The 15,854-nt window shown below is 38.4% G+C and overlaps 1 protein-coding gene across 2 annotated transcripts in view; it reads right to left on the bottom strand.

The window, feature by feature from the left end:
• The window catches only part of SNAP91 (synaptosome associated protein 91), a 169,979-nt gene that overhangs the window by 32,923 nt on the left and 121,202 nt on the right, over positions 1-15,854 (bottom strand). The window contains exon 23 of one of the 2 annotated variants that reach the window (XM_066358936.1): positions 14,432-14,581. In XM_066358936.1, coding sequence (XP_066215033.1) covers positions 14,432-14,581 — 150 coding nt within the window. The remainder of the gene's footprint in view (positions 1-14,431; positions 14,582-15,854) is intronic. The other variant, XM_066358938.1, reaches the window with a different exon arrangement.

Genomic DNA, 15,854 nt, shown 5'->3' with positions numbered 1-15,854 from the left:
GGACTGATGTCGAAGGTAAGACTTGGGGCAAAGCTGAGCAGAGATCTGAGGAAAAGCTTTCTAGGCTGTCATATTCTGCACTCTCTGCCTAATGGTAACATTTTGTGAAACTGCTAAACTGCTTTCCACAGCAGCTGCCCAATATTGCCTTCTCACCAGCAATGTCAGAGCAGTGGTCCCCAACCTTTTTTGGGCCACGGACGGTTTAATGTCAGAAAATATTTTCACGGACTAGCCTTTAGGGTGGACGGATAATTGCACAAAATAAATTATGCAACCGAAAGCTGGTCGTTTTAACTTAAGATGTGTTGGTTTTTCGGGTTTCCTTGCAATTTCCATATAAATTTTACACTCAGCTTGTTAATTTCTGTCAAAAACTAAGTTTAAATATCAGTTGAGAGTGTGCAGGTAATTTTTATTTTCAGTTTTGGAATATATTTTAATTACAAATATCTACTTATAATGAAATTCACTGTGCTATTTGGGGGGTTGGTACCATGTTAGTCAAATAAATTTATAAATATGATGTATATGTTTGCTCCTTATAGTTTGCATTGGGTGTGGGAGACAGGCTGTAGGCAGGCAGGGTCCTCATAGCCTAACGCTTAGTTTTAATACTAAGCCTTTCCCATCCTTTTAATACTAAGATCTTTTCAAAACTAAGCTTTTCCCCACACCCTTGACTGTCGCATGATGTGGGGTGGTGTACTCTTATGAGGAATCCCATTCATGCCTCAGTGGCTTTGTATCAGAGACTTCCTTATTTAAGCCTTATTGTCTTAAAGGATTTAATTTTCTACACTATAAAATGAAGCAGACCAGGGGCTCTCACGCTCACTCAGTTCCTGCTATCAGCATTGCAGAGGAGAGGCAGCCAAGATAGCGGAGTGCTGAAGGAGAAGCCAGTTAGAGCAGAGTTTGTACAAAGAGGAGACAGGGAACAAAGGTGAATAAGGCTGGTGAGGTAGAAACCTTTGATTCTAGGAATACACAGATGAGTCAGTGGCTTTGAAGCCCTGAATGGAAAGGGAAGTGTCTTCCTACTGTGTGTATTTTCTTGCCTGCCAGGTGCAAGCTAGGATTAAATGTAATGGCCCACCAGTTCTTGGCTCCGTTGTTTCATTACAGTCTGTCCAAATTCAATGTGAACCTGCATGGGCCAGGCAGCTGTGATGGTGGCTGTGGCTACTGGCTTTACTATAATTTTGATTAAAAGTGCTTGTAAGGCCAGGGGCCACCACCATCACATGGCCACTGACATTCAATGAAGGTTCTCCTGAATTCGGGCAGATGGCTAAGAAACACTGGAGCCGAAAACTGGTGGGCCATTCCTTTATTCTAGCCTCGCCCTGGCTGGCGAGTGAAAACACACAGAGGGCTCCAAAACCCACTCACACATTCTTTGGTTCCACAACCAGGAGAATCTTTCCTGGTTTTTCCTAGAATCAAAAGCCCCCCACCAGCCTTAGTCACCTCTGGTTCCCCATCTGCAAACATGGCTTCTTACTCTGCAAAACTGGATTCTCTCTCCTTCTCCTCCATCTTGGCTTTCTCCTTCTCCCCTTCTATCTCTCTTCCTTCTTCTTCTTAAAACTTTGTGGCGTGAAACCCCTCCTCCAGCAAACATTAGCATAACAATGGCTCTTCCCAAGCAGGAAGGTAATTAGCAGTTTCACAGATCACATACCTGGGCAGTGGCCATTTTTAACAATAAAAGTGAGCAAATGTATATATCACATTTTACAAACTTATTTGCCCAACAGGGCTCATGTAATTATCTCTATAATCAGGATACACAGCAATTTAATTACTCAAAAATATTTTTTCTTGCTGCCCTTTGTAATCAAAACTTCCCCTTACTCCTAACCGTAGGAATCACTGATATGTTCTTGATCCCTATAGTTCTGCCTTAAAAAAAAAAACAAAATCGCCTGACCGGGCGGTGGCGCAGTGGATAGAGCATTGGACTGGGATGCCAAGGACCCAGGTTCAAGACCCCAAGGTCGCCAGTTTGAGCGCGGGCTCATCTGGTTTGAGCAAAAGCTCACCAGCTTGGACCCAAGGTCGCTGGCTCAAGCAAGGGGTTACTTGGTCTGCTGAAGGCCCATGGTCAGGGCACATATGAGAAAGCAATCAATGAACAACTAAGGTGTCACAACAAAAAACTGATGATTGATGCTTCTCATCTCTCTCTGTTCCTGTCTGTCTGTCCCTATCTATACCTCTCTCTGTCTCTGTAAAAAAAAAAAAAAAACGAAACAAAAAAAAAACCCAAAATCATATAAATGTAATAATATAGCATATAATTTATTTTTGTTTGGCTTCTCTGACTTAGCATAATGTATTTGAGAGTCATCCATGCTGTTGTGTATATCAATAGTATGTTCCTTTTTCTTTCTAAGTAGTATTCTGTAGTATGAGTTTACCACAGTTTGTTTATACATTTGCCCAATGAAGTACATTTGGATTGTTTCTGGCAGTTTTGAATAATGCTGCTAAAAAGATACATGTATAAATTTTTGTGTGAACATATGCTTTCATTTCTCTAGGAACTTAGAACTGGGTTGGCTGAGTCCTATAAGTATAGGTTTAACTATAAGAAACTGCTTTACTAGTTTCTCTAACAGCTTCCCCATTGTGTATTTCCACCAGCAAAGTGTAAGAATTCCAGTTGTTCCACATCTTGTAACTATGTAGTATTGTTAGTTTTTTTCTTTTAAAAAATTTAGTCATTCTAATGAATGTATAGTGAAATGACATCACTAAAAAACTGATATATAATTATATAATTAACATAAAATTCATAGTTTTAAAGAGTAAATTTCAGTTCAAAAGTATGTTAGCAAGGTTGTGAAATCATCACCACACTCTAATTCCAAAACATGTTCATCACCCAAAAAAGAATCCCAAACTCTCTTGCCCCAAATCCTGACCACCATAATCTTTTTTTTTCTAAGGATTTCCCTGTTCTGAACATTTCATATAAATGGAATCATATACTATGTATTTTTATTGTATGTTTGGTTTCTTTCACTTAGCAAAATATTTTTAAGATTTATTTATGTTATAGCATGAATCATTATTTTATTTCCTATTATGGCTAAGTAATTATTTTATTGATCTACCACATTTGGCTTATCCATTCTTTAGTTGATGATATTTGAGTTGTTTCTACTTTTGGCTATTATAAAAATTGTTGCTATAAATATTTATGTATAAGACATGTAGACACATGCTTTCAATTCTCTTGGATATACACATAGGAGTGGAATTGCTGGGTCATATGATAACTCAATGTTTAACCTTTAAAGAACTACGAGACTGTTTTCAAAGTAGCTGCGTTGGTTTACTTCCCCCCAGCCCTAGCAATGGTTGAGAGTTCTAATCTCCCTACATCCTAACCAATACATGCTACTCTCGTTTTGATTCTAGTGTTTCTAGTGTGAAGTGGTCTGTCCCTCTGGTTTCAATTCGCACTTCCCCAATGGCCAATGATGTTCAACATCATATATTTGTGGACTACTTGTATATCTTTTTTGGGAAATGTTCATTCAAATCTTTTGCCAATTTTTAAATTAATTTAGTTGTCTTTTTAATTATTGAATTGTAACAGTTCTTTAATATTATGGATACAAGTCTCATCTGAGATATATGATTGAGAAATACAATATTTTCTTTCATTCTGTGTGTTGGTTTTTTACTTTCTTGATGCATCATTCATAACAAAAGCTTTTTTGTTTTGTTTTGTGATAGAGACAGAGAGAGAGACAGAGAGGATAGACAGGCAGGAAGGGAGAGAGATGAGAAGCATCAATTCTTTGTTGCGACGCCTTAGTTGTTCATTAACTGCATTCTCATATGTGCCTTGACCAGGGGCTATAGCAGAGCAAGTGACCCTTTGCTCAAACGAGTGACTTTGGAATCAAGCCAGAGACCTTGGGCTTTAATCCAGCAACCTTTGGGCTCAACCCAGCGACCATGGGGTCCTGTCTATGACTCCACACTCAAGTCAGCAACCTCGTGCTCAAGCCAGCGACCTCAAGGTTTTGAACCTGGGTCCTCTGTGTCCCAGGCCAACACTCTATCCACTGCACCACCACCTGGTCAGACAGGCTCAAAATTTTTTTTTTTGATTTAAATTTACTTGTTCTTTATTTTAAATATTGTATTTGTTCCCTTTTTGTTTTTTTACTTTAAAATAAGATATGTGCAGTGTGCATAGGGATTTGTTCATAGTTGTTTTTTTTTTTTATAATAAATTTTTATTAATGGTAATGGGATGACATTAATAAATCAGGGTACATATATTCAAAGAAAACATGTCTAGGTTATTTTGTCATTAAATTATGTTGCAAACCCCTCGCCCAAAGTCAGACTGTCCTCCGCCACCCTCTATCTAGTTCTCTGTGCCCCTCCCCCTCCCCCTAACTCTCTCCCTCTCTCCCTCCCATGTCCTCCCTCACCCCACCCTTGGTAACCACCACACTCTTGTCCATGTCTCTTAGTCTCATTTTTATGTTCCACCAATGTATGGAACCATGTAGTTCTTGTTTTTTTCTGATTTACTTATTTCACTCCTTATAATGTTATCAAGATCCCACCATTTTGCTGTAAATGATCTGATGTCATCATTTCTTATGGCTGAGTAGTATTCCATAGTGTATATGTGCCACATCTTCTTTATCCAGTCTTCTATTGAAGGGCTTTTTGGTTGTTTCCATGTCTTGGCCACTGTGAACAGTGCTGCAATGAACATGGGGCTACATGTGTCTTCACGTATCAATGTTTCTGAGGTTTTGGGGTATATACCCAGTAGAGGGATTGCTGGGTCATAAGGTAGTTCTATTTGCAGTTTTTTGAGGAACCACCATACTTTCCTCCATAATGGTTGTACTACTTTACAGTCCCACCAACAGTGAATGAGGGTTCCTTTTTCTCCACAGCCTCTCCAACATTTGCTATTACCCGTCTTGTTGATAATAGCTAATCTAACAGGAGTGAGGTGGTATCTTATTGTAGTTTTGATTTGCATTTCTCTAATAACTAATGAAGATGAGCATCTTTTCATATATCTGTTGGCCATTTGTATCTCTTCCTGGGAGAAGTGTCTGTTCATGTCCTCTTCCCATTTTTTTATTGGATTGTTTGTTTGTTTATTGTTGAGTTTTATGAGTTCTTTGTAAATTTTGGATATTAGGCCCTTATCTGAGCTGTTGTTTGAAAATATCATTTCCCATTTAGTTGGCTTTCTGTTTATTTTGATATCAGTTTCTCTTGCTGAGCAAAAACTTTTTATTCTGATGTAGTCCCATTCATTTATCTTTGCCTTCACTTCTCTTGCCATTGGAGTCAAGTTCATAAAATGTTCTTTAAAACCCAGGTCCATGATTTTAGTACCTATGTCTTCTTCTATGTACTTTATTGTTTCAGGTCTTATATTTAGGTCTTTGATCCATTTTGAATTAATTTTAGTACACGGGGACAGGCTGTAGTCGAGTTTCATTCTTTTGCATGTGGCTTTCCAGTTTTCCCAACACCATTTGTTGAAGAGGCTTTCTTTTCTCCATTGTGTGTTGTTGGCTCCCTTATCAAAGATTATTTGACCATATATATGTGGTTTTATTTCTGGGCTTTCTATTCTGTTCCATTGGTCTGAGTGTCTATTTTTCTGCCAATACCATGCTGTTTTGATTATCGTGGCCCTATAATATAGTTTAAAGTCAGGTATTGTAATGCCCCCAGCTTCATTCTTTTTCCTTAGGATTGTTTTGGCTATTCGGGGTTTTTTATAGTTCCATATAAATCTGATGATTTTTTGTTCCATTTCTTTAAAAAATCTCATAGGGATTTTTATGGGAATTGCATTAAATTTGTATATTGCTTTGGGTAATATGGCCATTTTGATTATATTTATTCTTCCTATCCAAGAACAAGGAATATTTTTCCATCTCATTGTATCTTTTTCGATTTCTCTTAACAATGCTTTGTAATTTTCATTATATAGGTCCTTTACGTTCTTTGTTATGTTTATTCCTAGGTATTTTTTTGTTGTTGTTGCAATCGTGAAGGGGATTATTTTTTTGAGTTCGTTTTCTAATATTTCATTGTTGGCATATAGAAAGGCTATGGACTTTTGTATGTTAATTTTGTATCCTGCGACCTTACTGTATTGGTTTATTGTTTCTAATAATCTTTTTGTGGAGTCCTTCGGGTTTTCGATGTATAGGATCATATCATCAGCAAAAAGTGATACCTTTACTTCTTCTTTTCCGATATGGATGCCTTTTATTTCTTTGTCTTGTCTGATTGCTCTGGCCAGAACTTCTAGCACCACGGTAAATAAGAGTGGAGAGAGTGGACAACCCTGTCTTGTTCCTGATTTAAGGTAGAAAGTCCTCAGTTTTATGCCGTTTAATAGGATGTTGGCTGATGGTTTATCATATATGGCCTTTATCATGTTGAGATATTTTCCTTCTATACCCATTTTGTTGAGAGTCTTAAACATAAAATTGTGTTGTATTTTATCAAAAGCCTTTTCTGCATCTATTGATAAGATCATGTGGTTTTTGTTCTTTGTTTTGTTGATATGGTGTATTACATTAACCGTTTTGCGTATGTTGAACCATCCTTGAGATTCTGGGATGAATCCCACTTGATCATGGTGTATTATTTTTTTAATATGTTGTTGTATTCGGTTTGCCAGTATTTTGTTTAGTATTTTAGCATCTGTATTCATTAGAGATATTGGTCTGTAGTTTTCTTTCTTTGTGCCATCCTTGCCAGGTTTTGGTATGAGGGTTATGTTGGCCTCATAAAATGTGTTTGGAAGTATTGCTTCTTCTTCAATTTTTTGGAAGACTTTGAGTAGAATAGGAACCAAGTCTTCTTTGAATGTTTGATAGAATTCACTAGTATAACCGTCTGGGCCTGGACTTTTATTTTTGGGGAGGTTTTTAATAGTTTTTTCTATTTCCTCCCTGCTGATTGGTCTGTTTAGGCTTTCTGCTTCTTCTTGACTCAGTCTAGGAAGGTTGTATTGTTCTAGGAATTTATCCATTTCTTCTAGATTGTTGTATTTGGTGGCATATAATTTTTCATAGTATTCTACAATAATTCTTTGTATATCTATGATGTCTGTGGTGATCTCTCCTCTTTCATTTTGGATTTTATTTATTTGAGTCCTGTGCCTTTTTTCCTTGGTGAGTCTTGCCAAGGGTTTGTCAATTTTGTTGATCTTTTCAAAGAACCAGCTCCTTGTTTTATTGATTTTTTCTATAGTTTTTCTGTTCTCTATTTCATTTATTTCTGCTCTGATTTTTATTATCTCCTTTCTTCGGCTGGTTTTGGGTTGTCTTTGTTCTTCTTTTTCTAGTTCCTTAAGGTGTGAAGTTAAGTGGTTTACTTCAGCTCTCTCTTGTTTGTTCATATAGGCCTGAAGTGATATGAACTTTCCTCTTATTACTGCTTTTGCTGCATCCCAGAGATTCTGATATGTCGTATTTTCATTTTCATTTGTATGTATATATCTTTTGATCTCTGCGCTTATTTCTTCTTTGACCCATTCATTTTTTAGAAGTATGTTGTTTAGTTTCCACATTTTTGTGGGTTTTTCCCCCTCTTTTTTGCAGTTGAATTCTAGTTTCAAGGCTTTATGATCAGAAAATATGCTTGGTACAATTTCAATTTTTCTAAATTTGCTGATACTGTCTTTGTGGCCCAACATATGGTCAATTCTTGAGAATGTTCCATGTACACTAGAGAAAAATGTATACTCTGTCCTTTGGGATGAAGTGTCCTGTAGATGTCTATCATATCCAGGTGTTCTAGTATTTCGTTTAAGGCCACTATGTCTTTGTTGATTCTCTGTTTGGATGACCGATCTAGAGCCGTCAGCGGTGTATTGAGGTCTCCAAGTATGATTGTATTTTTGTTAGTTTTTGTTTTAAGGTCAATAAGTAGCTGTCTTATATATTTTGGTGCTCCTTGGTTTGGTGCATATATATTAAGGATTGTTATGTCTTCTTGATTCAACTTCCCCTTAATCATTATGAAATGACCATTTTTGTCTCTGAGTACTTTTTCTGTCTTGTAGTCAGCATTATTAGATATGAGTATTGCTACACCTGCTTTTTTTTGGGTGTTGTTTGCTTGGAGTATTGTTTTCCAGCCTTTCACTTTGAATTTGTTTTTATCCTTGTTGCTTAGATGTGTTTCTTGTAGGCAGCATATAGTTGGATTTTCTTTTTTAATCCATTCTGCTACTCTGTGTCTTTTTATTGGTAAGTTTAATCCATTTACATTTAGTGTAATTATTGACACTTGTGGGTTCCCTACTGCCATTTTATAAATTGCTTTCTGTTAGTTTTGTATCTAGTTTGATTCTTCTCTTTTGTTTTTCTATCATTTGTTTTTGTTTGTTTGTGTTCCATACTTCTTTCCTCTGTTGCTACCTTTTTTAAGTCAAGTGTTTTTGTGGTGGTTTTTTCAAGGGTGGTTACCATTAAGTAATGAAAAGGGTACCTACCATATTCATTGTAGTACCCTATCTTATAAGTATTTCTGCACTTCATCGTCCTTTGCTACTGTTAATCTCCATCCTCTCCCCCCTTTTTTTCCTTTGTTGTCACAGTTTAAGTTTGGTTTTATTGTGTTCTTGGTGGAGCTGTTACTTGTGGTGGTGTTTTCTTTTGTTCTTTGAATCTGGTTGGAAAACCCCCTTTAGTATTTCCTGGAGTGGGGGCTTTCTGTTGATAAATTCTCTCATTTTTTCTGTATTTGTGAATGTTTTTATATCTCCTTCATACTTGAAGGATAGCTTTGATGGGTATAGTATTCTTGGCTGAAAGTTCCTCTCTTTCAGGGCTTTAAATATTGGGGTCCACTCTCTTCTAGCTTGTAGAGTTTCTGCTGAGAAATCTGATGATAATCTAATATGCCTTCCTTTATATGTTGTACTCTTCTTTTCCCTGGCTGCCTTGAGAATTTTTTCTTTGTCATTGGTTTGTGTCATCTTTATTATGATGTGCCTTGGAGTGGGTTTGTTGGGGTTAAGAAAACTCGGTGTTCTGTTTGCTTCTTGAATTTGAGACTTTAGTTCTTTCCACAGGCTTGGGAAGTTCTCGTCTATTATTTGTTTGAGTATATTCTCCATTCCATTTTCTTTTTCTTCTCCCTCGGATATACCTATTATTCTTATGTTATTCTTTCTGATGGAGTCAGACAATTCCTGTAGGGCTTTCTCATTTTTTATTATTTTTGAGTCTCTTTCTTCTTCTCTCTGTTGTGCCTCAAGTTGTTTGTCTTCTATTTCACTAATCCTATCTTCAATCTGGGCTGTTCTGTTAGCTAAGCTTGTTACCTCGTTTTTCATCTCGTGAATTGAGTTTTTCATTTCTGTTTGATTTGTTTTTATAGTTTCAATTTCCTTGGTAATATATTCTTTGTGTTCATTGAGTTGTTTTCTGATCTCCCTATATTGCCTTTCTGTGTTTTCTTGTATATCTCTGAGTATTTTTAAGATTTCTATTTTAAATGCTCTGTCATTTAGCTCCAAGGCTTCCAATATGTTAAGTCTTTTCTCCATAGATTTTTCCACATCTATTTGTGTTACCTCTCTTTCTTTTGTATCCATAATATTCAATTTCCTCTTTCTTATCGGCATCTGAGGGTGGTCTTGTTGATAGCACTAATTAGAATTAATAAAGAGTAAAAAGTAAAAAAAAAAAAAAAAAAAAAAAAAGGTAAAACACCCCACAAAAAAAAACAGTAATAATTTATTATTTTCCCCTTTTTTCTTTCTTCTCTTTCCCTCCTCTCCCCTCCTCAGGGAAATATCGTGCCTATAATGGAGGGCCTGATTTGGGGTGAAGAGTTCAAGGGGCAAAAAAAGGGAGTAGGGACCTACTAAATGCAAAAAAAAAAAAAAAAAAGGAAGAAAATCTTAGACAAGCATAAGATGATTTGCTTGTAAGTGATGGTCAACTAAGAGATATAATGAGAGGGATAAGAGGGATCCAGAAAAAAGGACCAAAAAAGAATAATAAAGAAGAAAAAAATAAAAATAATAAGTAAAAATCTGTTGTATTAAGTGGAACGAAGACTAAATACAATGGAGACCTTGGGTTGGGAGGACCCAAAATGCCACAAAAATAAACAAACAAGAAAAAAAATAAAAACAAAAGCAAAAAAGAAAAATAAAGCCAAAAAAAGCCTTGAGTCCCAAATTAACTAATTTGTTCATGATTGAGGATTAAATGGGAGGAAAGTAAAATGAGAAAAGAAAAAACGAATAGAAAGGAAAAAATAAGAAAAAGAGAAAAACGAAGGAAGAAATAAAATAGGAAGAGAAAAAAAACAAAATAAAGCAAGACAAAAAAAAAACAAAAGAGGAAAGAGTGAGAGTTAAGTGTCCTGGAGTATAACCCCAAAGGAGGGTGAGGATGAAGAAGAGAAATAAAATGTAACACTCATGGGTAGTGTAGTTCAAGAAAAGGGAAGCATAAGATGGGCAGAGAATAGAAGGACCGAGGTGGAGGAAATAAAGGCGATAAGATAGAAGAAACAAACAACAACAACAAAAAATATTAGTGGAACAAGTTGTAAAGTCTGTGGATTTTTCTTGATTTTGAGAGGTTAACTTCTTCCTTTTTCTTTTCTCTCCCTCTTCCTGGTCGGTGACTCTGTACCCCAGGCTCTGCCCCTGTGTCACACTTAGGTAGGGATTTGCAGTTGATGGGATTCTATGGCAATGTCATATAATTGGCTTTAGTCTTGCTGGTAGTCAAGGCTTGTTGGCGTTTGCAGGGTCCAATGATGAGAGAGTTTGCTTTCCTGGATTCTCTCTCCTAGTCCCCCCTTCCTGAATTAGCAGCCTGGTGATCCAGCTATAAGGCTGCAACTGCTTCTGCCTGGGGAGTAAGAGGCTCAAAGAGCTGGGAAATCCCCACTCTATCCCCACTCAGTGCAAGGCTTTGGGAAAGGCTCTGGCAGTCAGGGCCTCCAGTGTAATCAGGCAGGGGTGGGAGTCAATTGTTGTCAAGGTGACTGTTCAGCGCCTATCATTCAGTTGGACCTCTCAACCCAGGCTTTCCACACTTTGTAGCCTGTTTTTGCTGGGAAGAAGAGGCACTAGTCTCTGCTTGCGACTAGTGTAGTATAGATCTTATTATCTGTCAAGTCCTTCTTGTTAGCGTTTATCCCTGAATATGGAGGCTCTATCAATCAGAAGTTGCCCCCGCCCCTTTAGCGAGAGGCACTAAAAAATATCACGCCTTTTGTCTTGGATCGCTGAACTGAGAGAGATCTTATCAATTAGAACCGAGGGTGCGCAGATTTCATGGGTTAAGCTAATTTCAGTGATTGGGTCGCAGCTGTGCTCCCGAAGGTATTTTAGGCTGCCTGCACGCGCCCCTCCCCCAACGCTTGATTGTTAGCTTGAATGGCTGGGTGAGGTGCCCCGCCCACGGAGAGAATCTCCCAAGCCTCTCCCGCTCGCCCTGCCGCTGGCGGCTGGATCACACCAGGCGCAGGATAATGGGGCACCCTGGGTGTGCGGGCCAGTAGGGTGCTCTGGACGCGTGGAATGCCCAGGGCACGCGCGCGAATGGGGTGCTCCGGGCACCGGTGGCTGGCGACTCTCACTCGTAGTGCGTGGGCCGCTGGGAACGTAAGCGGTGCTCGCTCTGCAACCGGACCGGGCGCGCGCCCCGCGGCTCGCGGCGACTCGCGGTGGCTCTGCTCGCGGCGGCTCGGCTCGCAGCGGCTCGCGGCTCCCGAGTGTGGGCTGACTCACCACAGGCGCACTTCCTCGCGGCTTGAATGAACGTCCCTGCGGTAGCTTCCTCCACACCCTCGTCTCTCAGATTCAAGTGATAACAGTCCTTTCGCTATCAGTTTGTGTGGAATTCCGGAATGCTCCGAGGATAGATTTTTCTGTTTCTAGTTGATAAATTTGTTGTGATTTAGGGGAGAGCTGTCGGGCGCGCTGCTCACGGCGCCATTTCCATGACGTCCAGGCTCAAAATTTTTTAATGTTGATGAATTCTTATTAATTTTTTAATTGAGTATATATTTGGTATTATATCTAAGAAGTAACTGCATAATCCCAGGTCATGAAGATGTATACTTAGGTACTTTTTCTAAGAGTTTTATACTTTAATCTTTTATATTTAGATCTTTGATTCATTTTAAATTGATTTTTGTAGATGGTACAAGGAAGAGGCCCAATTTCAGTCTTTTGCCTGTGGCTATCCAGTTGACTTATCTAATGTTTTAAAAAAATGTCTTTTCCCACTCTGAATGGTCCTGCAAGCCTCATAGAAATTGTTTAACAATGTATGCAAGGTTTATTTCTGGACTCTTCATTCTTTTCTATTGGTCTATTTTTTTTTATCTTTACACCAGTACTATCTGTCCTGATTACTATAGGTTTGTGGAAGTTTTTTTTCTTTTCCAAATGAGAAGAGGAGAGATCGAGAGACAGACTCCTGCATGCACCCTGACTGAGATCCACCCAGCAACCCCCATCTGGAGCCAATGCTCTTCCCATATGGGTCCATGCTCACAACCAAGCTATTTTTAGCACCTGAGGTGGAGGCTCCACAGAGCTATCCTTAGCACTGGGGGCCAATAAACTCTAACCAATTGAGCCATAGCTGCTGGAGAGGAGGAGAGAGGAAGGAAGAGAAGGGGAAGAGGGAGGGGTAGAGAAGCAGATGGGTGCTTCTCCTGTGTGCCCTGACCAAGAATCAAACCCAGGACATCCACATGCTGGGCCGATACTCTACCACTGAGCCAACTGGCCAAGGCCAGAAGTTTTGATGTTAAAAAGTGTCTTTCTGGTTCTGGCTGGTTGGCTCAGTAGTAGAGTGTCAGCCCAGTATGTGGATGACCCAGGTTGGATTTTCAGTCATGGCGCACAGAAGAAGCACACATTTGCTTCTCCAACCTTCCCCTTCTCACTTCTCTCTCTCTCTCTCTTCCCTTCCTGCAGCCATAGCTTAATTGGAGAGAGTTGGCCCTGGGCACTGAGGATGATGGCTCCATGGCCTCTGCCTCAGGTGCTAAGAGCTTGGCTGCTGAGCAACGGAGCAATACCTTAGATGAGCAGAACATTACCCACAGTGGGCTTGCTGGGTAAATCCTGGTCTGGGAGCATGTGGGAGTCTGTCTCTGACTCCTCTTCTCTCATTGAATAAAACAATCAAGCACACAAAGTGTCCTTCTTCAATTTTGTTCTTCTTTATCAAGATTGTTTGGCTGTTCCTTAGCTTTCTTCAGCTGAGGTAATTCTCAAGGTGGTTGGCATCTGAGGGCTGTGTGCTGAGTAAAAATCCTCTATTTCTGAAGGATGGTCTGGGTGATACATTACAGTGTCCAGAGAAAGCAGTTACCACTGCAGACTATCCATAGGAGAAGTAATACTTTAGAGTCGGAAAAAATACTCTGATAACCTCTCCATTGGTATCATCAAAGTATTGTCAGGGATGCTAGAATAAGGATGTGGAGTACAAATGTATGCCCACAGGGTAGTGCATAGGAAACATTCTGTCTAAATACTATGCTAAACTCTTGATGTAGCTGGAGTAAAATAAAGGTATCTGCAATGCTAAACCTACTCACCTTCATTAAAAAATCAAATTCTCAGTTGAAATAAAAGGCAAGTCTTTAGCATAGCTGCCCTCACCACCTAGGAATCGCTCCTTCACTTACCTAGCTCCAGCCACTAGTCTCCTTGATGTTCCTTGACTATGTCAGGCAATATTCTGCCTCAGTGCCTTTGCATTGGCTATCTCCTTAGCCTGCAAATGCTATCCTTCAGATATCCATATGGTTCATTCTTTCACCTTCAAATCTTTGCTCAAATTTTACCTTCTCAGTGAGGCTTCTTTGCTTGTTCTGTTTTTTCTCCATGGCATTATGACCTAACACACCGTAGATTTACTTGAAAATGTTTAATGTTTATCTTTGTGTTTTATAGCACCATAAAAACCAGAATTTTTAACTTACTTTGTTCACTAATTTTATCTCTAGAGCCTGAAGAATACCTGATATTCAATAAATAGTATATGTTGAATCAATAACTGAAACTCATATGGATGCCCAATTAATAAATATACTACATTTAAGTAACTCTGTGTTTTCTTTGCTAAATGAAATAAAAAATAAGTACTTGTTGTACACAATGCACTTGACTTCATACTTGTATTGCTCTCTAACTATAGCTTTGGTAATTCAGATTAAAACTGGCATGGGGACTGCTTATGAGACTATGGCATAGTGACTGCTTATCTTCCAAGGAACTGTACCTGGTAAAGCTCTAAGAATTTCTGCCCACTCCTTAATACACTCACCCACAAGTGAAACAATACATATAAAAAGACAGGGGGAAATACACACACATGATTCAGTTACATGAAACTATATTACTCACTGCCTACTAAGCTGGCAAGAGATGAGTCAAGATCGCTCCCAAGGGCTTTGCTTGCTGCCATTGCAGGACTGGGAGGTACCATCGAGATGGGTGCAGGCTGCCCAGCTGGTGCCATGGTTGGCATCAGAAGATCACCTAGACCATCAAACACTGGAAATCAAATAGACCAGGATCAGAATATTTTTAAAAAAATAGACCATATAGAAAATTAAAGGGAAACTGTCTTTTAAAAAACTATGGCAACAAGTGAATATACAATCTTATAAAAAAAGGCTTGTAATTCACACTTATCATGACTATAACACCAAAAAAGAACATCTCTACATATGTCTCCTCACAAAGTATGGAAATACTAATGAACATGAACAAAGATGGGGAAAAAAATCTGTAAATGTACAGGAAAGAGCACAGACTTTGGAGTCAGAATTGAGCTCAAACTCACTATATGCCTCGCTAGCTGTGTGTCTTTGAGAAAGTTACTGTCTGAGCTTCCAGTTTCCTCATTGTAAGTGGGGGGGAGTACCACTACTACATGGCTTTGTTGTGAAGATTAAATTAGATAATATATGTCATCTTTTTTATCATAATGTTTGCTCTATATAGGCATTTCAGTAAGTGGTAGCCACGGTTACCCATTCGAAGCTATCACTAAAACACTTTTTATTAAAAATGGTAGTGAGTTATCAAAGCCTAAATACTTTACTCTAAAATCCTATAATGCCTCCTTTTAAAACAATTCTTAATTGAAAAAGAAGCCTGAATCTCCTAGTTTCCTATGAAATCATGTTAAAATCAAACCTGTTTTAATGGTCAGTACCTAGTAATAAGTATCTGAAAAACAGGTAATCATATAAGGATGTTAATTTTTTCTCTCAGTATAGCAATCACTTTTGGTTCTAACTATAGGGGCATATATAAAGTAGACACTATTTTGGTAATAGAAATCATGCCATTATTAATGGTTCTTGATTATCTTGTAACTAATTACTATTTGCCTAGTCCCTAGAATACAGAAAGGCCATTTAAAATGCAGAAACATAGGATTTGCATAAATTATTGCTAATATGCATGTCAACAATTTTGTAGTTGTTAATTTTTATCATAAAACTATGCATATTTACCATACATACTACTACATAATGATTCTTAATTGAAAAAGAACAGCATTCAACTAGGCATTGGCAAGAGAAGCAACCAAATTGTCAGGCAGGGGATATATTTAGGGTGTTTCTGAAACACAATTACCAAAAACTCACCAATTGAAAATTTGTAGTAAGGACCCAGCATGAGAAGAATAGAATGGAAGAGAATACAAATAAAATGACAGCAGGATGAAAGGTTAAAGGCAGGCAAAGAATACTATTTCTTTCTCAACTTCATAAAACCGAGGGCCATGCAAGCTTCAGAGGGTATAAGCAACAGC

The sequence above is a fragment of the Saccopteryx leptura genome, chromosome 1 (assembly GCF_036850995.1).
Source record: "Saccopteryx leptura isolate mSacLep1 chromosome 1, mSacLep1_pri_phased_curated, whole genome shotgun sequence".
In the NCBI taxonomy this organism is placed as follows: Eukaryota; Metazoa; Chordata; class Mammalia; order Chiroptera; family Emballonuridae; genus Saccopteryx; species Saccopteryx leptura.
Note: the sequence above shows the minus strand (reverse complement) of the source record. Positions and strands in the feature narration are given on the sequence as shown.